At 49.4% G+C, this 23,385-nt stretch overlaps 1 protein-coding gene and 3 non-coding genes across 4 annotated transcripts; 2 read left to right on the top strand and 2 right to left on the bottom strand.

The window, feature by feature from the left end:
* The first annotated feature begins 841 nt into the window (after positions 1-841).
* LOC102450385 (transcription factor HES-7.1) lies at positions 842-5,237 on the top strand. The gene is given in 5 exon segments (XM_089772495.1): positions 842-1,046; positions 1,184-1,279; positions 1,429-1,555; positions 1,558-1,605; positions 4,098-5,237. Coding segments are annotated over 5 exon segments (777 nt in total). The 5' UTR covers positions 842-1,004; the 3' UTR covers positions 4,562-5,237.
* A 9,921-nt stretch (positions 5,238-15,158) lies between these two features.
* Positions 15,159-15,229, bottom strand: TRNAG-GCC (transfer RNA glycine (anticodon GCC)). Its single transcript has one exon. It is a non-coding gene; the product is annotated as a tRNA-Gly (tRNA).
* A 2,907-nt stretch (positions 15,230-18,136) lies between these two features.
* TRNAG-GCC (transfer RNA glycine (anticodon GCC)) lies at positions 18,137-18,207 on the top strand. The gene has a single exon. It is a non-coding gene; the product is annotated as a tRNA-Gly (tRNA).
* Positions 18,208-21,703: 3,496 nt separating this feature from the next.
* On the bottom strand, positions 21,704-21,774 carry TRNAG-GCC (transfer RNA glycine (anticodon GCC)). The gene has a single exon. It is a non-coding gene; the product is annotated as a tRNA-Gly (tRNA).
* Between the last annotated feature and the right edge of the window lie 1,611 nt (positions 21,775-23,385).

Raw genomic sequence — 23,385 nt, 5'->3', positions numbered from 1 at the left:
ATGCCCCATGTGAATCAGGAGTCACTCTTGTGGAGTCACTGAGGGCAATTCACTTCTCTCTTATCCCTGGTGTGGATTGGGAGTCACTCCAGTGGAGTTAGTGGGGCTCATTTTCCCCTCCCTCACTTCTGGTGTAAATCTGGAGTCATTCCAATGGAGTCCGTTGGGCCAATTCACTCTTCATGCTGGCACTACATTCAAATGAGTGTAAATGCAAAGTGAATCTCCTCTTTCAGAGTTTTTGGGGCCTGCTCATGAGAATCACCCCATTGATGTGGGGAATGGGGAGAGGACACCAAAAGGGAAGGCTGTCCAGATGAGGAAGAAGGCATGGGCCATAGGACAGCCATGGAGGTTGGGAAGTGAGGAGGGGAGAGATGGCAAATTGTGTCTGGGGAATGCTGGGTGGTAGCAATAGGCAGGGAGAGGGAGCTGGGCAGTGAGAGTGGTTGGAAGAAATGGGGCTCAAGGACGGGGAGGGTATGAAAGTTGGGGTCAGGATTGTAGGGAAGCAGGGGAGGGGCAGGATAGGGTATAAAAGTTGGGGAAAGAGTTATAGGAAAATTGGGGGCAAAGGGCAAGGTAGGGTACAGAATTCTGGGCTCTGGATTGTAAGGAAGTTGGGGGCAGGACTGTAGGGAAGGGGGAAGAAGCAGGTTGGGGGAGGGAAATTGGGGGGACAGAGTTACGGGGAAGAAGGAGGGAGGGGGTTGGAATTTGGGAGCAGGGCTGTAAGGAAGTTGGTGGCAGGCTGGGGGTAGGGAAGTTGGGGGCCGGCTGGCTATGAGGCAGGGGGGACTGGGGCTGGGACGGGCAGGCTGGGCGCTGGGGCGGGCCCATTCGTGCGCCGCGCCGCGGGGGGGCGAGGGCAGCCACGTTCCGGCGGCCAGATCAAAGCGGGGGCGGGGCCGGCGGGCTGGACCTGCGGGGGCGAGCTGGAGGCGGACGCCGGTTTATAAAGGGGTCGCCGGGACCCCACGGCCCCCCCCAGCCCGGCCGCTACCATGAGCACCAGCGCCCAGTGGGACAGCAAACAGGACAGGAAGGTAACTCCGGAGTCCGCGCGCTTCGGGTCTGACTCCAGCCCGGGGGCGGGGTCCCCGCCCGGATCGCCCCGCTCTTTCGGGGTGTCTCTTTCAAAAGCTGCCCCCCTCCGTCCCCTCCCTCTGTTTTCCTCCTCCAGCTCCTGAAACCATTGATGGAGAAGCGGCGCCGGGACCGTATGAACCGTAGTCTGGAGCGACTCCGGATCCTCCTCTTGGAAGCCACCCAGGACGAGGTAAGCCGAATCGGATTTCCTCCTCGCATTTCCCCGCCGCTGCCCCAAACCGAATGATACATCGCATATTTCTCTTTCTTTCTTTCTTTCCCTCCTTCCCCCCTTTTTCCTTCTCTCTCTTCTTTTTTTGTTGTTTTTTTTTCTTGCAGAGACTTAAAAACCCCAAAGTTGAAAAGGCAGAAATTTTACAAAAAACAGTTCACTTTCTGAGGACCCAGCCTCCAGCAGGTATCCCCTTCGGCGCGCCTGCCCACTCCTCTTCTCTCGGCCTTAGAGCTGGGGGCCGTTGGCCAACCCAAGTTGGGCTCGGACAAGATACGACTACGGTGATCGGCTAGCAAGTGTGAAAAATTGGGTTGTTTCTTGGGAGGGTGGAGGGTGTAGCTTCCGAACCCCCTCATTTTGGGACACGCGGTCACTCTAGAATTGCCCTTTCCCTCCTGGCCATCGGGTGTTCCTTGTGGACCGATAGGGTGGGATTCCCACATGCTTTCACCTGATTTAGGTCTGGGCTGTAGCTTGTTCACAGCAGATGCTCAGCTGGGGCAAATTGGCCAAGCTCCTTTGGAGTCCTAGGGTTTCCCTGGCCTTGGTGTGGAACAGGAGTAACTCCACTGGAGTCAATAGGGTTGGTTGAAGTTCATGAACATAGTGTAGATCATGAGTAACTCTGTTGGCATTGGAGGGGTTGGTTCCCCACGTGTCTTGCTGTAGATCAAAAGTAACTGCTCTAGCATCAACAGGGTTGGGTTCCCTCTCCTCTTGGTGTAATCAGGAGTAACTCCATTGGCATCAAAGGGTGTTGGTTCCCCTGTGGATCGCCTTAGAGTAGATCAGGAGAACTTAGTTGATATCAACTGGGTTGATTCCCTTCTTGCTCAGCTTTGGTGTAGATCAGGAGCAAGTCATAGAATCATAGAACCGTAGAGCTGGAAGAGACCTCCGAAGGTCATCAAGTCCAGTCCCCTGCCCTAGGCAGGACCAAGTCCATTGACATCAATGTAGTTTTACACGAGGGTGAGTAAGCAGGGAGTCAGACCTATGGATGCTCATGGCATTGCTCCAGATTTACTCTGGAGCGAGAGGAGACCGGCTCCATTAGAGCCCATTGGGCTGGTTCTGCACTGCCTTCAGTCTGGATTTACACTGGTTGGAGTTTCTCCTCTTGCTCCAGTGTAAATCAGGAATACCCCGAGTTTAGATGCTCTGTGGGAGCCCTTACCTGGACAAGGCCTCTGGGACTGGCTCCATTGATGGCAGGAGGACTAGCTTGCTTGGGGAAGGGAAGGGAAGGAAAGTTTGGCCCAAGAGTTTTCCAATGGAGTCCCTGGGGAGCAGGGTTGGTGTGAATTTGATTGCAAGGCCAATAATCCTCCCTGATAATTGTGTGTGTGTGTGTGTGTGCTGCCCCCTGCTGGAGAGGACAAATCTGTGAGTGTCTCTGCTGCCCCCTGCAGGAAGGGCTTGGTTCTGGTGTGTATTGCCCTCTGCTGGAGGTAATGGACACTGGTATGTTTGTGTGTGCGTGCGCAAGTATCCCTGCTGGAGAGGACAAACCTCTGTGTGCGTGTGTGTTGGAAGAGGTGGGTTGTGGTGTATGTGTGTGCGCGCACGTGCATGTGCACACACAACCCAACCCCCTTGCATCCATTGCTCTCCCCACTGTGGCTTTTCAACCCTGCCCCTCCTTTTTTTGGTTTGCTGGGCTGCAGAACCAGACCCTGATCTTGGGCCGTGGCCGGGGCCGGCGCTAGGTAGGACTGAGCTGCTCAGTGTTGTGAGCGATCCGCCGCACTGAGCGATGCCGTTGCCTCTGACAGACCCCAGGGGTAGACAGAGCTACAGATTTCTCCCCTCGACCAGCTGCCGCCAGTCAGGAAGGTGGGAATAACGTACAGGAGAGCCCCATAGGAATAGGCAGCCTCTCCCCTGCAGCCTGGTAAGGCCTGTCAGTCTTTGCCAGACCCTGGTTGCCAGCAGCAGCTCATCTGAGCATTCTCTTTCCCCACCTGCTGTCTTTTAAATCTCACCACCGAGTATTTGCCCTGTGCTTTCTGATGGCCATCAGGGCCAGGCACACACACAAACATGTTGCTGTGAGACCGGCTCCAACTTTGGTGTCTGGGCCAGTTTTGCTGTTGATTTCAACTGGGGCACATCCAATTGGTAGGGCATGGTTTGGATTTTCATCACACCCCTGTGTAAATCCAGAGTCACTCTGCTTGAGTCACAGGGCGGACTGCCCTCTCTTTTACCTCATTGTAAATCAGGATGCTTTGGCCAGCTGCAGCCTGCTGCTTGAGTCCTGGGGACAAATGGCATAATCCAGAGTTAATCCACCATCAGTAACAAGCCATTGTAAGCAAGATCTTACTGAGGTCTGTAGCATATTTCCCTGAGGCCAGCTCATCGGGAGGTGCAAATTATCCAAGCTTTGCTGAGAAATTGGCATCCCTGGGTGGGGAACCACAGTATTCCCATGTGACCCTAACATCTGAGAGGCTAAGGAGCAGAACCCATTTACACCAGCTGAGACTCTGGCCCTGCGTACATTCCCCATTTAAAACTAGTTTTTGTCCAGGGCATCAAATGCCACTTATTTCTGGGACTCCCCAAACCCTGCCCTTAGCCCCATGAGTGGGATTTATCCATCCGCTGGCTTCCCTGGGGTGGAGGGTTGGGTGTCCCATCTGGAGCAGTTTGGGGATCGGAGACCACTCTGGGGCACTTGCCCTGTTGCCCCCTTTGTGCCCCTTGCTGCATGGCAGTTTGCTAATTAGCCCCCTTTGTCGTTGGCGGTTTTTGCAACACACCACAGAGCCGGTGAGACAAGAGGAGAGCCTTGTGCAGAGGTACCACAGCGGCTACCGGGAATGCCTGAGCCAGGCCACACACTTCCTCCGCTCCAGCCCAGGCATCTGCGTGGGCAAGAAGGCCTACCTCATGGAGCGCATCTGCCACTGCATGGAAAAAATCACAGCCCAGCCCCGGTGGGAGCTGCCCACCGGGGGCCCCTTCACCAACCCGGCCTACGGCAGGACAGCAGCCCTGCCCCGGCGCTACGCCCGCGACGCCTTGGCCAGCTGCAGCCTGCCGCTCGGGGATGCCGCCTGTGTCCTGCACCAGGCTCCGTCCTTCCCTGCTGGCCACAGACTGCAGACCCTCGCCCCCGGCCGGCCCCAGCCGGAGACCTGCAACAAAGAGGCGCGAGATAAGCTGAACACGTCACAGAACTCTGCCGGCCAGTCCCAGGAGCTCAATGTTTGGAGACCGTGGCCGTGAGGGTCTGGGAACTCCCCCCTGTAAATCCATAGAATGTATATTATATTTTCTATATATTGTATATGAGGAGGTTTATGGGGATGGGGTTTGGAGGGAGGGGGTTTGGATATATAGAGAGCCCTGCACAGTTACAAACTTTGGCTCTGGATCTGCAAATCTGAGCTGTGGATATCCGCACCCACATCGGCGGATGCAGCTCCCCGTGGATATAAAGCAGATATCTGCAGATTTGCAGGGCTCTAGATATATATTGTATATTAGGAAGTTTATGGGGGTGGGATTTTGGGGGAGAGGGTTTGGTGTGGGTTATTTTGTGTGTTTACTGCAACTTCATAGTATTTTCTTAAAAAACCCCATTAGGGTCCTGCTTCCTCCTGTTCCCCCTCTTCCAATGATTTTATTTCATTTTTAAGTGCTCGGGGCTAGTGTGGGTCGTTGAGAAATGTGGGGTCCTGTCTCTTTTTGTCCACCTCTGAACAAACCCTTAGTGACCAGCGGCTTAGCCAGCTAACCTTAGATGTTAAATAATAGCTAAGAAGATCGAGAGACTAGATCAAGAGCCAGAGCTGGGGGAAGGGAAGGGGAGAGGAGTGGGTTTTCCCCCACCTTGTGTATATATAACCCGTCCCCCCTTCCCCAACTGTGTATTTCTGAAAAATAAAAATTCTAACACAGACTCTTAACAAATCTTGGCTCTAATTGTGGGTTTGGCACAAAAGCTGTGGAGGGGAGGAGAGAGAATAATGTTCCCTCTAACCTTTTCCATCCATGTGTGGAATAAATTTTTTGTACATACACCAAGGCATGTGTGAATGTGCACCACTGTTAGAAACACAAACCTAGCTGCGGGTGCTCAGCTAATCAGCTAGGTAGGTTTGGAATCTCTCCTGAGTGGTCACCCAGGTGCTCAGCTTACAGGGAACACTGGAGGTGGATGAAAAGTTGGGAGAGGAGACACATGCAAAAAGAGGGGGTTTTGCACGGTGTGTGTTGAGCCTCTTTGTGTGGGGCATGCATAGAATCTACCTTGCTCCCCAATTGCCCTGGGTGAGTCTATTCCCCCCCATATCCAAGTCTCTGCCCCTAACTTCCCTGTACAGAGTTTACTCTCCCCATCCTGGCCTCTGCCCTCCCTCAAGGTCCCCTCCTTTTTCCCCACCCGTTTTGCTGTCAATATGTGGTACCTCTGCAGGGAATGGGAGGGGGGGTTTGAAGCTCACACTCTGTAGCTTGTTGAAGGGGAGCCGGGGCAATGGGGCAGGATCTGTCTATCAGCAGGCTCTTGAATACAGCGCTCACACAAAACCAGCTACTGTCACTGGGCACAGAAGGAGGCAAATTTCAACTGGTAACTGGGGTGCAGGTCTCGTCGTAAGTTCTGGGCCTGCAGCCTGAAGTCTGTTGCACCCAGGCCATTGGTGGTCATGGTCTAACCCTTCACTCTGTCCATGTCAATATGGAGGCACCCAATCTGAATCCCCCAACCCTCCCAGTTTAGGAAAGCCATCCATCCCCTGCCTCTCATTGGTTAGCATAGCTGCAGGGGGTGGGGCTTAGCTAAGTCACAGCCACGTTGGGTCACTGCTCAACTGCTAGTACCAGTTGCCTTTTCCGTGTTACAAGTGGGGAAACAGAGGCATGGGAGGGTGGGTAAAATGACTTGCCCAGTGGATGAGCTGGAATTTCGACACAGATCATATGAGTTTGCAGGCCTGTGTGCTACCCACTAAGCTGTACTGCTTCCCGCAGGCACCATGCTGTTCTTTTTGGAACAGGGAGGCTCAAATCTCACCCTCCCATGAGCAAGGCAAAAGGGTGAGATTTCAGCCTCCCTGTTCCATTTTTCGCACACCCATCTGTGTATGCTGACCTCTCCCCCAGCCCTGCTCTCCCTGTCTGGCCTGGCATGACAGGAAGATGACGGTGAAGGAGTGGCAAAGGCTCACTCATGCCTTGAGCATGGGAAACATCCTCATTTGGAAAACACAGGATGGAGAAAATAATTTCTAGAGCAGATCTGTGAGCAAGCCATCCTGTCTCGATGGGGAATTTACCAGAAACGGAGATTCCTTTGGGACTGGTTAATCACCCTCACCGTTAAAACTCACACCTTATAAAGTGAACATCTTTCTGGGATGCATGAACAGGAGTGTTGTGAGCAAGACACAAAAGGTCATTCTTCCGCTCTACTCTCTGCAGATTTGGCCTCAGCTGGAGTATTGTGTCCAGTTCTGGGCACCACATCTCAGAATAGATGTGGAGAAATTGCAAAAGATCCAAAGAAGAGCAACAAAAATGATGAAAGGTGTAGAAAACATGACCTGTAAGGGAAGATTGAAAAGAATTGGGTTTGTTTAGTCTGGAAAAGAGACGACAGTAGTTTTCAAGTGTCTAAAAGGTTGGTACAAGGAGGAGGGAGAGAAAAATTATTCTCCTTGACCTCTGAGGATGAGACAAGAAGCAATGGGCTTAAATTGCAGCAAGGGAGGTTTAGGTTGGGCATTAGGAGAAACTTCTTGTCAAGATGGTTAAGCACTAGAATAAATTGCCTCAGAAGGTTGAATCTCCGTCATTGGAGATTTATAAGAGCAGGTTAGACAAACACCTGTCAGGAATGGTGCTTTAATGGTGCAGGTGTCTGGACTTGATGACCTCTTGAGATTCCTTTCAGCCCTGTAATTCTATGCTTTCCAAGTTGAATTTGTCTGGTGTCAACATCAAGCTGTGGTAGACCTACCTCTGCCCATGATCAGCTTGTCCCATTGTAAATATTTGCACTCTGGGTACTTAAATATCTATTTCCCATGTAAAATAGATGGTAAGCCATGTTCCCAGTAATCTTGCTCATCCATGTGCAGAATAACTTACATCACTTCTTTACGTACCAAGTTGCCACCTCTGTTGCCTAGATACCACCCCTCACCTTACGGAAGGGGGGCTTACTTACTATCCTTCATGCTGTCAATCTCGACCCGGTCCTGAACCTAGGTCGGTATGTGCATTAGTTTTTGGGGAGTCTTTGTACCAAGACATTTCTTATTAAGATGTTCCGCTACTCCCCTTTGGCTTACAGTCTGTACCCAGTGCCTCCCTGTGTCCTTCCATGCTCGACCTAACTTACACAATTACACAGTTATCAGTAGGGCCTCTTTCTTGGCTTCTGGGTTACTGAACCAAAGTCTTGCTCACTAGATTGCAGCCCTGTTGCTGTTTTCATGTTACAGGCCTCTATTTAGGCCTGCTGACTCCATGTTACTGACCCTCAACTTACTACATCTCCTTGCTAATTAGCATAGCCACTGGCTGAACATTCTTTGCCTATTGCTCTGTCTCAGGTAGAGAATTTTCCAGCACCAACACAGAGTACATATAACACCACATACAGATATTATACAAGTACATGAATAGCATATTCAGAATCAGAAAAACAGAAGCTTTTATTTGACACCTCACATGGCCCCCTTTGTATAGACTTTGGGACAAACACCTCCCCCCCATAAGTGCAGCAATGGTTTGGCTTCTTTTAAAATCCAGTAAAGTGACAGTGTGAGAGGGACATGTGGGGAGTGTCTTTTTCCTTCTTAGTTGGGGGCTATATCAGGATTTTTTTTTCTGTGGGTCAGTGACCCACAACCCAAAAAAGCTTCCTCACCCCTGAGTTAGAGGAAATGCATGAGTGTGTGTGTGTGTATGCAAAAGCTGTGTGTTGGTCCAGAAGAGACACACCACAAACAGGCATGCACACAGGCTCGGACATGCCATTGTGTTTTCAGGTCTGTTTTAGTTCTGCAGGAAACCACATTGAGGCTATGTCTATACTACAGGGTTTTTTCAGAAAAAGGTATGCAAATTGCAAGCCACAATTTGTGTACCTTTTTCCAATTATTTTATCAGAAGAGGCTTTTCCAACATTTGGCCCTTCTTCCTCTTCTGAAAGAGCGTGTCCGCTTTTTTTGGGAACTGATCCAAAAAAATGGATGGCTGTGTCTACATTGGCACCCTTTTCCGGAAAAGGGATGCTAATGAGACAAGTCGGAATTGCAAATGCCGCGGGGGATTTAAATATCCCCCGCGGCATTTGCATGAACATGGCTGCCACTTTTTTCCATCTCGGGGCTTTGCCGGAGAAAAGCGCCAGTCTAGACGGGATCTTTCGGAAAATAAAGCCTTTTCCGGAAGATCCCTTATTCCTGATTTTAAGAAGAATAAGGGATCTTCCGGAAAAGGCTTTATTTTCCGAAAGATCCTGTCTAGACTGGCGCTTTTCTCCGGCAAAGTCCCAAGCCGGAAAAAAGCGGCAGCCATGTTCATGCAAATACCGCGGGGGATATTTAAATCCCCAGTGGCATTTGCAATTCCGACTTGTCTCATTAGCATCCCTTTTCCGGAAAAGGGTGCCAATGTAGACACAGCCGATGTGTTCCCTGGATGAGGCAGAGTTTTTCCAGGCTACCAGAATGTAGTGTACACATAGCTTCAGTTCTGTTAATCTAAATAGTCCGCTACTGAATACACCTCCCATCCCACCGAAGCAAAACCCGATAGTGATCCAGACAAAGTATTGTTTTTGTCTCTGATTTTCAACTCTTTTGGTACTGGGCATCATAAACACTGATAAATTCCGAGCGGAAATTAAATAAAACCTGAAAATGAAGTATAACTGACGACAGGTCATCTGTGCATATGGAAAACATCTTCTTGCTAATGTCATGAATTCACCAGTACGGCCCGCAGCAAATCCTACAACATAGCTAGCTCAGGGTCCACATTGCAATCGTGTTCTTCCAAAAGTAAATTGAAAGAACAGAGGGGTTTTTCCGGCATTGGTAATCCTCTTTCTACGAGGAAGAAGCCTTTTTCTGAAAGAGTTCTTTTGGACAGGGAAGAGGGAGTTCTTTTAAAAGAAAAGGAAAGAGGAGAAAGCTCAGGTGCCCTGGTGGCCACTCCGTCCATAGGAATCACAGCTTACACGTGAGATAGCGTTCACTCAGTGTGGACGCTATATTTCGAAAAAGCAGATCACTTTTTCCATGTGCTTTTGTATGTGGATGCTCTCTTTCAGAAGAAGAAAAAAGATTCTTCCAAAAGAAGCCTGAAGTCTAGACAGAACCTGAGAGGTGTGGGCCAGGGTATCTTCTCACCAAAAGAAAAGAATTTGGGATTTCCAGTGGATTGGAGAGGCTACCAACCGGCTCCACCCCTTCCACCCAAGGCCCCTCTTTCCTCCTCCTATATTCTCTTCCCTCATTCATTGGAGCCCTAAGCAGCCTCCGCCCCCTAGATGGAGGAGTTCTAGCAGAACCACCCCAAGCATCAGCCCTTCCGCCCCACCTGCCCTGACCTCTGAGCCACCCACTGACACAAGACACCTCTGGTCGCTGGGTTTCCCCAATCACTGTTCTCTCTGGCTGTGTCTAGATTGGCATGATTTTCTGCAAATGCTTTTAACGGAAAAGTTTTCCGTTAAAAGCATTTTCGGAACAGAGCGTCTAGATTGGCATGGACGCTTTTCCACAAAAGCACTTTTTGCGGAAAAGCGTTCGTGCCAATCTAGACGCGCTTTTCCGCAAAAAAGCTCCGATCGCCATTTTCGCGATCGGGGCTTTTTTGCGGAAAACAAATCTGAACTGTCTACACTGGCCCTTTTGCACAAAAGTTTTGTGCAAAAGGGACTTTTGCCTGAACGGGAGCAGAATAGTATTTCCGCAAGAAGCACTGATTTCTTACAGTAGGAAGTCAGTGCTTTTGCGGAAATTCAAGTGGCCAGTGTAGACAGCTGGCAAGTTTTTCCAGAAAAGCGGCTGATTCTGGAAAAACTGGCCAGTCTAGACACAGCCCCAAATTTTTCCCATCCATGTGTGGAATAAATGTTGTGATGTGCACCAAGGCATGAATGGATGTGCACCACAAATAGAAACACAGGCTGTCAGATGTGAGCGCTCTGCTAATCAACAGGATGGCATCTGAATCTTACAGCTTGCAGGAAACACTGCCCCCAACGCAGGGAAAGAGACAAGGCCTGGGAGCAGAGAAACAAAGCAGGAGCCAATTTCAGTCCCGTTTATTGGAGTCTAACGACCAGCGAGGCAGGCTGGGCAACACCTGGCTCACCAGGCTGCATCTAGTCCCAGGATCATGGTTTAATTTCAGGGAATTCCTCTCCTCGCTCGTTCTCCAGTTAGGAACATGCTGCTGGGTTTTCCGGATGGAGAGGAGAGAAAGGCTGGGGAAGTGGCGAGAAAGCCACAAGCAACAGGATCTCTTTAGCACAGGGGTGGGCAAAATCCACTCAGTGGGCTGAATCTGGCCTGCCTAGGGCTTTGGTCCAGCCCGTGAGGCGTTGCCTGGGAGCTGGAGCAGCGCAAGTCCTTTCAGCTGCTTCTATTTAAAGGGTTTGCGCCTTCCTCGCGGCTGGCAGGCAACAGCCACTGGGAACGCGCGAGCGCTTTAAATAGAAGCAGTTGAAAGAGCTCGCGGGTCCCTAGCTCCCAGGCAACATCCTGGCAGCGAGCCCAGGAGCAGCGAGCCCCTTAAATAGGACTCGAAAGGGCTCGCAGCTCCCGTCTCTGGCTAACGCGATGCCTGGGAGCCGCAGGGGAGGCACGAGCCCTTTCAGCTCCTGCTATTGAAAGGCTCCGCCCCATCCATTCGAGGCCCTGCCCGCGGCCCACGACCACTTCAGAAATGTTGGAAGTGGCCTCCGCTCAAAAGTTATTGCCCGCCCCGGGTTAGCAGAATAAAATCGAAATTAAAACAACCTGCTGCATTGCCTGGGAATTGCCCCTTGAGGCAGGGGAGAAAATCTGTAGCCAAACCATCAGGGCTACTGCAAGTGGGGAAAAAGGTCCCACCCCCATTGCAATTGAAGAGAAGGGCATCTGTGCACCAGAGAAACAAAATTTTGGGGTTCCCAGTGGGCTGGGGATATTGGTGTTAGTTGTAGAAACATGACTGGGTTTAGGCCCATCTGGAGAAAAACATCTGGCACGTCAGCACATCAGGGTGACAGAAGAAAAGTCAGATTACAACCGGCTTCATTTCAGGCTATTGTGTGTCTGGTCTACGGGGGCACATCTACACTGTGGCGCTAGTTTGGGATACTTCCGGTGTCCCAAAATAGCTATTCTGCACCTTGACAGTGCACCCGTTATTTTGAAATACCTTTCGAAACAATGGGCTCGCTATTCTGACGTCCCTGTAAACCTCGTTCCATGAGGGACGTTTTGGAACAGCGATTTATTTAGAAATTAACTCGAAATAAGCTACGTAATTCATGTTGCGCAAAGTGCATAGCTTATGTCGAGCTATGGGTGCAGCATAGATGTACCCTGAGTGTAAGGATGTATGCATTTATGAGAGTTTGAACGTGGTGTGTGACTGAATGAACGTGTGTGTGTGTGAGGGGAAGTGTGCAGTATTGTGTTAGTATGTATCTGAGGAGAAGTGTGTGTTTTTTATCTTAGCGTGTTTCTGAGCAGAAGTGTGAGTGTTTTGTGTTTGTGACTAGTTGACCTTGTGTGGTCCCCCCCAGTCTTACAGTTTCATAATTCCTGGACCAGAAGATGTCAGCTTCCACCGTGCAGAGGATCCAGAGAGACCCAATGTTCCCAGCAGAGTTTCTGCAGCCAGACCATATGGCCAGAGCCGTCCCATCCTTAGGATGAACTGGAGAGGCTGCCCCAAACCCTGCACTTTTGGGGCCCCATAGCAGCCACCCCAACTGTTTTATTAACAGAAGGGACCCAAGCAATATTGGGTTCCTGGCGTGGTGGCAACAGGGGTCGCACAGGGCAGTGGGAGCTGGAGCGGCCCAGCAGCCTGCTAAATTCTGCTGCACGATCGTCTCCTGGCTGCACGTGGCTTCTCCGAGGTGGCAGAAAGCAGGGCACTCGGCCCTGGGCTTCTCCATGGTGGAGGGGTTTGTCCTGGGCACTGGACCGGGGGAGGGATTGTCCCAAGCCCTTGCTTCCCATGGGACGGCCCTATGTGTGGCCCAAGTTGGAGGGGCAGCTCTGCAGTGGGGGATACCCTTGCAGGGCAGGGCTCTGTTTTCATGGAGTGAATAGACATTCTTGAAACTCTGGAGGCAGCCGTACAGCGCGTGTCCCTTCTCCTCTCCCTCCCACATAAGGCTACGATGGATCCCGTGCCCCCAGCCCCAGCGGTGGGAGCTGGGAAAGACTGCCCTGCCTTGCTTGTCCATCTCCCTCCCCCCCTTTGATCCAGTCTCTACAAGTGACAAAGTTGCTCCAAAGCGACCCCCTGAGTCTTGACACCTGGAGCCCCTGGGGCAGAGAAACAAAGGCCCTGCTGTGGGGGCAGGGGGCAGCGCCAAAGGGGAAGCTCCAGCACACGCCCAACCCCGGGGGGTCTGGGCCACATGGCCACGAAGAGGCTGGGGGCTCCAGGCTTTTCTCAGGGCCAGGCAGCAGCAGCGGCTCCAGAGAGCTAAGGGATAATCTAGAGTCAGATGGGAACCAGACACAGAGCCAGACACATCAGAGGGGGAGCCGTGTTAGTCTGAATCTGCAAGAACAACGAGAAGTCCTGTGGCACCTCATAGACTAACCGATTTATTGGAGCATAAGCTTTTGCAGGCACAGGGCTGGCCCGAGCCATTCATGTGCCCTGGGCCCCGGGAGCACAGCGCCGCCCCTGAGAGCGCGACGCATGAGCGGTCCCACCGCCAGGCGCGCAGCGCCCCCTGCCCCCGTGTGCCCGGCGCACGTGTGGCCCCTCCCCCAGGCGCGCAGCACATGCCTGGCTTTGCCCCAGGTGCCCGGTGCAAGCATGGTGCCACCCCGGGTGCGCAGCGCATGAGCGGTGCTACCCCCGCCTGGCCCAGCAGCCCCGCATGGTGCCCCCTACAATGGAGCTCCCCGGGTGGTAGCCCGGTCAGCCCGTAGCTTGGGCCGACTCTGCGTGGGCATCTGACGAAGCTTATGCTCCAATAAATCTGTTAGTCTATAAGGTGCCATAGGACTTCTCGTTCTTGCAGACACAGAGCCAGTGAGCCAACCCCCTGCATGCACAGACACAAATAAATGCATGCACACAGTGCATGTCCTCTCAGCACACAAACATGGCCCAAGCACCATCTGGACCCCCGATGTCCAGCCAGTTCGAACTAGGCACACTCCACTGGCCAAATAGACACATGTGGCTAGCGAGCTAGCCTGTTAGACACCACAGATCTAGACCATCCCCGACAGGTGTGTGTCTAACCTGTGCTTAAAAATTTCCAGTGATGAAGATTCCACAGCCTCCCTTGGCAACTTAGTCCAGTGCTTAAACCAACCTGACATTTAGGAAGATTTAACTAAAGTCCTGGTCTACGCTAGGGAGTTATTTTGAAATCCCCTGCCTTATTTCAAAATAATAAGCAGAACATCCACACTACCAAGCCCATTATTTTGAAATAACGGGCTGGTTATATTAAAATCTGTACTCCTGCTTTCCTTAGGGAATAAGCTTGTTTTGAAATAGTTATTTTTGGGAGTTATTATTTTGAAATAAGTTAATTTGAAATAATTTCCTAGCGTAGACATGACCTAAACTGCTGCAGTTTAAGCCCATTGCTTCTTGTTCTGTCCCCAGAGTTAACGAGAATAATTTTTCTCCTTCCTCCTAACAACCTTTTAGGCACTTGAATGGGAAGTGGGGGAGGGGAGCTTGAGGTTAGGAAGAGGGAGAATAGCAAAACAAGAGAGTAAGAAAAATAAAAAATGTGAAGAAAGAAAGAGAAAAATATTGGGAGGGATTAAAAAACCAAGGAAATTGAAAAAGGAAGACAAAAATGTGAGTTTTGGAAAAATGGAAAGAGAGACAAAGAATAAACAAACAAAAAACCAGGAAAATTAAGAAAAAAACCCAGAAAAGAAAAAACTGGACCGATGGAAAGAAAAACAAAAACTAAGAACACAAGAAAGAAATAAAGAGAAAAATAAAGCTAGAAGGAAGCGAATCAAATGGGAAAGAATAAAGGAAAGCAAGGGAAAAGAAAGGGAAAAGGAAAGGGGAAAAGCAAGACAAAATAGATAAAAGAGGGAAGAAAAACAAGAAAAATAAGAAAGCAAGAGAAAAATAGAAGATAGAAGGAAAGAATCAAGAGAAAAATAAATAAAATTAAAGGAAGAGAGAAGAAAAGTAGGAAAGAAAGAGGAAACTAGAAAAAGGATGAAGAAAGACAAAAACCAGAAAGAATAGGAAGGAACAAAATAAGAAAGATGGGATCAAGAGGAAAAATAAGGAAAATGGGAATGAACGAAAGAACTAAATAAGGAAAAAAACAGGAAAGAAAGAGAAAAGGAAGAAAGATAAAAATAAGAAAAATTTAGGAAGAAAAAAAGGGAAAACTGGAAGGAAGAAGAAAGCAAGCAGAAAAGCTGAGAAAAGAAGGAAACATTATGAAAAATTAGATTGAAAGAAAAGAAATATAGGGGGAAGGGGAACAGAAAAAATAGCCCATTAAATCATCTGCAGCTTCTGCAGCACAAGGCTGGGAGTTGGGGGTGGGGGAGAGAGAGAAATGCTGTTTTTTGATTGGACCATTATAGGGCCTAGAGAAGGAAAGGGTAAACATAAAATGCTATCAACTTGCATTGGCCGGGAATCGAACCCGGGCCTCCCGCGTGGCAGGCGAGAATTCTACCACTGAACCACCAATGCATCTGTTGTTAAACTTGTTTGACCTTTGTCCAGAGGTATTTCAATGTAGCCGTTTTTCTTCTTTTGTATGTATAGCAAGGCAGGCAGCTCCTTAGAACACAGGCTCCCTTTGCTGTCTTTTCCAACTGGCTATGCCCAGCTATTGTGCACTGCAAACTCTTGTCCCTGTACTTTCAAAAACTCCTTTCCAGCTTGGGTCCCTCTGTGTCGTTTCATTCCAGAAATACCATTCCTGGGGTTAACTGCTTTTCTCTAGCAAAACAAAGGCATATTGGCACCAGAAGGGGAGAAATTATGCAGTTCCCACTAGACAGGGGATGCAGGTGTCACTGGTATCAACTGGGACAGGTTTGGTTCCCCTGGGGAAAGGTATTTGCTGCAACAGAGCATTTGGAAGAAAATCAGTTCCTACCGGTTTTACTGGAATCATGTTTGCCTCCAGAAGCGATTGCCAGGAGGGGAGATTTAAGGGCTCTTAGGGCATGTCTACAAGGCAGGGTAAAAGTCAAAGATATGCAACTTCAGCTACGTCAATTGTGTAGCTGAAATTGAAATAGCTTAATCTGGTTTTTGGTTCCGGTATCCCAAAAAGCTCTGCCGCGTCCAAGGAAAGTGTCTGCTTTTCCGAAAAGAAAATTAGAAAAGCAGACAGGTTTTTTTGTCATCCCTGTACACCTCATTCTATGAGGAAGAAGGGATGTTCCGAAAGAGGGTTTTTTCCCCGACATTTGGCTCCGTGTAGATGTGTCAAATGTTGGAAAAGCCTCTTTAGGAAGAAAAGCGGAAAAATATATGCAAATTGCTCTTCCTCTGACTTCCCTTACTCCTCATAAAATGAGGGTTACAGGAGTCAGAATAAGAAGTCCTCCAGCTTGCCATTATTTCAAAATAATGGCTTGCTGTGTAAATGCTCTCTTTGATGCTGCTATGTAGACATATTCTTAGGGTGAATCTACACTGCACCCATAGCTCGAAATAAGCTACACAGTTTGAGCTATGGAAATTGCGCAGCTTATTTTGAGTGTATTTCAAAATAAACCGCTATTCCAAAACATCCCTTACTCCTTGTGAAACGAGGTTCACAGGGACATCAGAACGGCAAACCCGTTATATTTCAAAATAATGAGCTTACTCAAAAGACACAGAATAGCTATTTTGGGATACTGGAAGTTTCTGGAAATAGCACCACAACATAGACATACCCTTAGATCTTCTAGTGTATTTCTCACTAGTTGGGGTGGAGATGGAAGACATGTGGGGCGAGAAGAGGGGGGCTTTGGCTGAAATCACTGAACCCCACCCCCTCTACATTATAATAATAAAATACAATTGCTGTGACGCGCAGAGAAATGGGAGGCTTGTAGGTGTTTGAAGGAATGCGTGTATGTGTATGAAAAGACAGGTGTGTTTGTAATGATATGCTGGATGTTTTGCATGGATCTGACTTTGAGAGAACTATCTGTGATGACGCCGAGATTGGTTTCTCTAGATGGGAGCTGCAAAAGACATCCAATGAAGGTGTAAGAGAGAATATTGGAGCAGTAAATTATCTACTGAATGACAAATAACCTTCCCCCTGTGTAATGCATCTCTGCACAACACCATTAACCCAAACCTGATGGTGCAAACATGGAACAACACATGACACAGAACAGCATGACGCACCGAGGAGAAAAACACAGAGGGGGATAAGGCAATGACTCACATAACCGATGCTGCTTTCATTGCACAGGGCGACTTGAAAAGAGCCGCTAATGAGGGTGACTTGATACAACACTTGTTTTTGACCAATAAAAGAGGATAAGAATCAGGCATGGGAGTAGAGTATCAATTCCGCAGGCCCTGGAGGCTTGGCGGAGGGTAGGGGGCAAGGAAGTGGTGGAGGGGTTAAGAACATAAATTTGATGATTCTGAGTCAGACCAAATGTCCAGCTAGGCCAGGATCCTATCTTCTCACACTGGCCAGTGCCAGGTGTCCTAGAGGGAATGAATAGAAAAGAGAATCATCAAGTGATCCATCCTCTGTCACCCATTCCCAGTTTCTGGCAAATTTCTGGCTAATAGCCACTGATGGGCTTATCCTCCATTAATTTATTTAGCTCTTTTTTGACCCATGTTATACTTTTGGCCTTCACAACATCCCCTGGCAAGGAGTTCCACAAGTTGACTGAAGAAGTATTTCCTTTTGTTTATTTTGTTTCTTTGCTGCCTAATTAATTTAATTTAATCAGATGACCCCTCATTCTTGTGTGAAAATAGGTAAATAATATGTTTTTATTCACTTTCTCCAGGCCTGTCATAATTTGCTAGACCTCTATCATATTCCCCCTTATTCATCTCTTTTCCAAGTGGAAAAGCTCCAGGAGTACCTGACATTGGGGACTGTGAGCAGACAGGATACGGGGCTAGAGGGACCTTTGGTCTGACCCAGTCTGACCATTTGTCTGTTCTTACATTCATGGAGGATAGGCCCATCTGTGACTCTTAGCCAAGATGATCAGGGGTGCATCCCAGGTGCTGGTGTCCTCAAATTTCTTTCTACCTTATGCTGGGGATGGATGGCTCAAATTTGGCCTCCAGATTTTTGGGGGCCCTCTCAAATGGAGGGCGATATTCTTTCCAGTCTGGACAGTCTGTAATCATTGTCCTTGTTGTATGTATCCCTGGCTTGGCTCCCATTTGCTGCTGTTCTCTGCCTTTCCTAGGCTGCTGCTACTCTGAGAGGGAGCTGACTATAAGCGGGTGGCCTGGCCTTCTTTCTCAAGCCACAATGTTACTTGGAGGAGAGTCCAGAAAATGGGAGGAAAATTGAAACTTGCAGAGAACAGAGAATCCTAGAATAAACTACTGTGAACCAGCTGTGGAAACAGCTGTCAAATGAGGGCAACATTGACTCTTTAAGCAAGAGCATTGGTGGTTCAGTGGTAGAATTCTCGCCTGCCACGCGGGAGGCCCGGGTTCGATTCCCGGCCAATGCATAGTTGTTTATTTTGTTACATTTACCTGTTTCACACTTCGCAGAGCATCAGAAAGTTTAGTCAGGCCCAAACTACGCCCGCCTCGGCCATAAGGCTAGATCTACACTGGAAAGGTATCAGCAAAAGAAACGTAATTTGCAGTATGCAAATTACATATCTTTTACTGCTTTCCTGCTGAAAGAGGCTTTTCCAAAATTTGGCAAGTCTATATGGTGCCAAATTTCAGAAAAAAGTGCTCTTTCGACACATCCCTTGTCCCTCATAAAACGAGGTTTATAGGGATGGCGAAAGAGTGTATCCACTTTTTTGAACATTTTTCCAAAATTAGTCTAGATGTGCAGTCTAGACATAGTCTAAGAAAGTTCATCTCACTGCCTGTTTTGATGTATCCCAGTGTGACCCTTGTCTCTCCTGTGCATCTCTTCCCTCTCCCTGGCCTGGGAGTTTGTACCCAGCTACAGAATCCTACAGGTGATTAATATTTCACATCCTGTAGTGTAAAGACTTGAGGGAAATGGGGTGAGAGTTGACCAGAGAGACTCCTGGACAAGTTTTTATTTTGGGAGTAGGGATGAACCTGGGGGAGGGGGGGACCACCCCCTTTTGACCTATAGCTAATGATACCTTTGCGCCCTTACCTCCCCCTCCTGCCCTTCAGGCAGCAAAATTGGGCGGCTTTATAGCAAACTTGTCACTTTCAGCAGCTGGATCAAAGGAGAGGGGAATTGACACACACATGCCAGGCAGGCGTTCCCAGGCCCACACTGCTGGAGGGGGGAATTGGGAAACTGATGCTGGAGTTGCCAGGATGGGCGGTTGCAAAGATGACAAAAGGGTGTTTATTCCCCTCATCCCATGGGAACAGAGCCCTGGCTTACAAGAATATCCTCCACTCCAGAGATACCCCTCCAACTGCATTGGTTCATAGATTGAACGCAAGAAAAAGGAAATAAAAGGAAAGACAGAAGAAAAATAAGAAAGATAAAAAACTAAGCCGCTTGAATTTCCACAAGAACGCTGACTTCCTACTGTCTGAAATCAGTGCTTCTTGCAGAAATACGATGCTGCTCCCATTCGGACAAAAGTCCCTTTCGCGCAAAGCTTTTGCGCAAAAGGGCCAGTGTAGACAGCTCAGATTTGTTTTGCGCAAAAAAGCCCCAATCGCGAAAATGGCAATCGGGGCTTTCTTGCGCAAAACCACATCTAGATTGGCACAGACGCTTTTCCGCAAAAAGTGCTTTTGCGGAAAAAGTCTGTGCCAATCTAGACGCTCTTTTCCGCAAATGCTTTTAACGGAAAACTTTTCCGTTAAAAGCATTTGTGGAAAATCATGCCAGTCTAAACGTAGCCTTGGGGATAAGGAGCAGGATAAGGGGAAACAGCCCGTGAGATTTAACTATCCTTTGTAACTATTAAAATACTTGGCCTGTTATTTGGTGTTGAAATTACTTCCCTTTCTCCTCCAGGAAGAGATGATATTACAGAGTGTACCAGGTGAAAATACAGAGCGAAAGTAAATCAGAACCTTGTGGCTATGCCTTGGTTAGCGATTGAATTAGCAGGTGTTACGAAATAGGCAACAATTTTGCTACGGAGCCTCCAATTCTGCATTAGCCAGCTCATTTGCAAAGGAGCATGGCTAGGATACATGTTGCAAACCATTTCTTTGTAATGCTACAACCTCATTCCAACCCCTCCTTGATTTCCTTCTGCTGGGCATAAGCCCAGAAATGCCATCCCAGGTGTTGTCTTCTTCTCCCAGAGGAGACCAGGGCAACTTTGCCCCCAGAAAAAAAGATATTTTGGTGTTACTACTGGATTGAGAACTTGGAATCACTGGGCTGTGGGTATGCTGACTGGAGGGGGAGGGGAAGAGGAGGTATTTGATGAAAGGAAGCATGTGGGTGAGAGCTTCTGGCAAACAGAGGCTAGGGACACCATCCCTGCCCATCCTGGTTAACAGTCATTGATGAACCTATCCTCCCTGAACTTGTGTAGCTCTTTTTGTTATAGTCTCTGGCAAGGAGTTCCATAGATTGACTGTTGCATTCCCCCATTCTTCCTGGCTACACCTGCTTCCCTAGACTCCTCTGGCACCTTCTGGTCCCCTTGGACCTACTACCTCTCTGCATTCCCCGCCCCTGTCACTCTTGGAGCCACTTCCTCCCTGACTCACATCCATCCTCCCAGGTCTCCCACTGCCTTCCCTGTCCTCCATCTAGAGATTGCTCCTAGCCCCCCACTGCTTCCCCATCAATCCCCCATCATCCTGGCCCCTACTGCCTTCCGCCTCATGCCCAGGTTTGCCCCACTTCTTGTTTCTGGATTGGCACTTTCCCCTCGCCCATGGCATCTTGGGTGGTAACCCCCATAGCCTGTTAGATTTTTCCATTTGATTCTTGGTGGTTGAGATGGTGAAGGAGAGAAAAAGAGGCCAGGGTGACAAGTATCTTAGGCTAAAATCACTCAGGCTCTCCCCCTTCCAAAATAAGAGTAAAAGACAACTGCTGTAGGAGCCAGCTAAGCAGCCCAGAGAGAGGGGAGGCCCCAGGCCTGCATCAGGAAGAAAGGGGGGAAATAAGACGGGGCGATGGAAACTTAGAATGGGATAAGATGGTCTCATATCATGGAGATTGGAACATGAGAAAGGCACCAGAAAGCAAAGTCGGACACATCACCAATGAGTGCCCAAATTAGGCACATCCTAGAGGTGTGACTGCCATTCCCACAGCTGCCCTCCTTGCTCTGGATAAGAGACCTTAAAACCCAACATAGCGTCCCCTTTCGCTGTTGGCCTGGCACCATACAGGGTCAGAGGATGCCAATGCCCTGATATTAACCAAACCATCATGAGATTAGGGACTTAGTCTTAGTTAGGGTGACCAGAGAGTAAGTGTGGAAAATCAGGACAGGGTGGGAGCTAATAGGTGACTATAATATGAGAAAAAGCCCCAGGATAGCTGGTCATTCTGGTAGGTCACAAAACCCTCCCCCGACCATTGACTGTTCACACTTGCTGTCTGCTCCCTTCAGGAAAGCACAAGGATGGAAACTCAGCCTGACAGCGAAGGGTGCCCATTGTTAGAGCCCTGAAAATCCAGCTCGTTATTGAAGAGAGGGACGCAAAATTTGCATCAATGAGTATATGACAGAAATTAGCCAAGAGATTAGAAAAAAGAGATCAAGATAGAAAAGGCTGGCAGCTAAATAGATGGATCTAAGTCATCCCCCCTGGGTCTATCCACACCCCCTTCCACACACCTGCCTCCACCTACCCCTTTCCATTCAAACCCTGCAAATTTGCAGATACCCACTTTATATGGGTATATCTGCAGCTCATGTTTGTGGATATGGATACTAATTTTGTATCTGCACGTGGCTCTGGACCTTGTGGCCAATTCTGCAGGGGATTCATTATACTGAGGAAGATAGAAATTCTACAAATGAGAAAAACAAATGGCAAAAGAGAAAAACAAATGGCAAAAAGTAACACCCCTGCATTGGCCGGGAATCGAACCCGGGCCTCCCGCGTGGCAGGCGAGAATTCTACCACTGAACCACCAATGCAACTGTTGAGGCGATTTTCCCTTTGCCATTCTTCTTACAGATGTTTCACCTCTGTTTCCTCCCCCCTCTTTATTTTAGCGTTTTTGCTTTCAGCGCACCCGGTCTTATTAACCTCCTCCCTCTGGAACATCTGGGAGGCTGAGTGTTACAGCCAGAGCATGTGGACCAGGGTATAGACTGGCTGGATGGATAGGGGTTTGTACGAGCGTGAGGGTGTATGATGCTGGTGTGTATTACAAGGAGTGCATGGACGGATGGATAATGGGAATTTCTGAAAATGGGTACATAGATGGATGGCTAGAGGGAGGTACTCGAATAACTAGGTAGAGGATGAGTAAGGATCTAGGGTGCATGGATGGCTAGCTAGATGGAGGGTGTGTACAGATCACATAGTTTACAACAGAAATCAGCTAGCAGCTTAATAGATGGATCTAGGTTATAACCCAATGTAAAGTTATCCTTATTCATAGACACCTTCTATCAATCCACCTACCTCCTCCCTTTCTATACTCCCTCTCTATCCATCCATCCATCCATTCCCAGAAACACGCGCTGTCTATTCACCCCACCCTAATACACCCCCTCCATCTATCCTTCCATCCCATACCCCCTTTATCAATCCATATACCCCACCCAAAACACCCCCATCTATCCACCACCCCAGATCCCCTTTATCAATCCACCCCCCATCCGAATACACAGCCTCTCTCTAGCCACACAACCCCCCACCCTCATACCCCCTCTCTGTGCCTATCCACCCCTACTTCCAGCCCGCCCGCCCCCTACCCCTCGACTTTCTGGCTCCGCCATCTCCAAGCTTCCCACGCTGCGTGCTGGTCCCCAGGTGTCAGAGCCGGGGTAACCGCCCCCTCCCCGCAATTAGCAGATCCATCAGCTCCATCCCCGTTAGTTCCGGGCTGCTGGGGGCTTCTTCAGCCATAAAACCCCAAATGGCCTCTCCAGCTTTGAGCGGAGGGGTGAGAACTTCCTCGGGGCCAAGGCGCCGGTTGTCCCAGCCCCATAAACTCATCAGGCTGCCGCAGGTGAGACTTTCCCAGGGCAGACTTTTTGCTTTTGAAGTAGCACCGATCCAGATACACTCCTCTGTCCGTCCCCCCACCCCTCTGCCGGCCCCCAATCCTCTGTCCGTCCCCCCACCCCTCTGCCGGCCCCCAATCCTCTGTCCGTCCCCCCACCCCACTGCCGGGCCCCCCAATCTCTCCTCCCCCCACCCCACTGCCGTCCCCCGCCCCCCTCTGCCGGCCCCACCCTCCTCTGCCTTTCTAGTCTCACATGCCTCTCTATCTATCCATCCCTGTACAATCTCTCTCTCTCTCTCTGATGAAAAGAGAAACACTCCACCCCGGACCTGCCCCCAACTCTCTGCTCCCCAAGTACCCCACATGGGACTTGACCCTTCTTTGTCTGCTTAACCCCCTGGCTGTTCACACTTTCTCTACTGTAGCTTTCTAAGAAACCACGTAACCGCGCGGTCACCCTCCCTCACCCAGCGGACCCCTCACCCTTTCAGCAGGGGGCAGCGCACCGACACAAACTGGGCATTCACCGGGGAAAGCAGCACACTGCAGGATGGAGTCAGGGCTGAGCTCG

The sequence above is a fragment of the Pelodiscus sinensis genome, chromosome 22 (genome assembly GCF_052426305.1).
Source record: "Pelodiscus sinensis isolate ZL-2025 chromosome 22, ASM5242630v1, whole genome shotgun sequence".
NCBI classification, from domain to species: Eukaryota; Metazoa; Chordata; order Testudines; family Trionychidae; genus Pelodiscus; species Pelodiscus sinensis.
The sequence above is the reverse complement of the archived record's forward strand: the minus strand, read 5'-3'. Positions and strand labels throughout refer to the sequence as shown.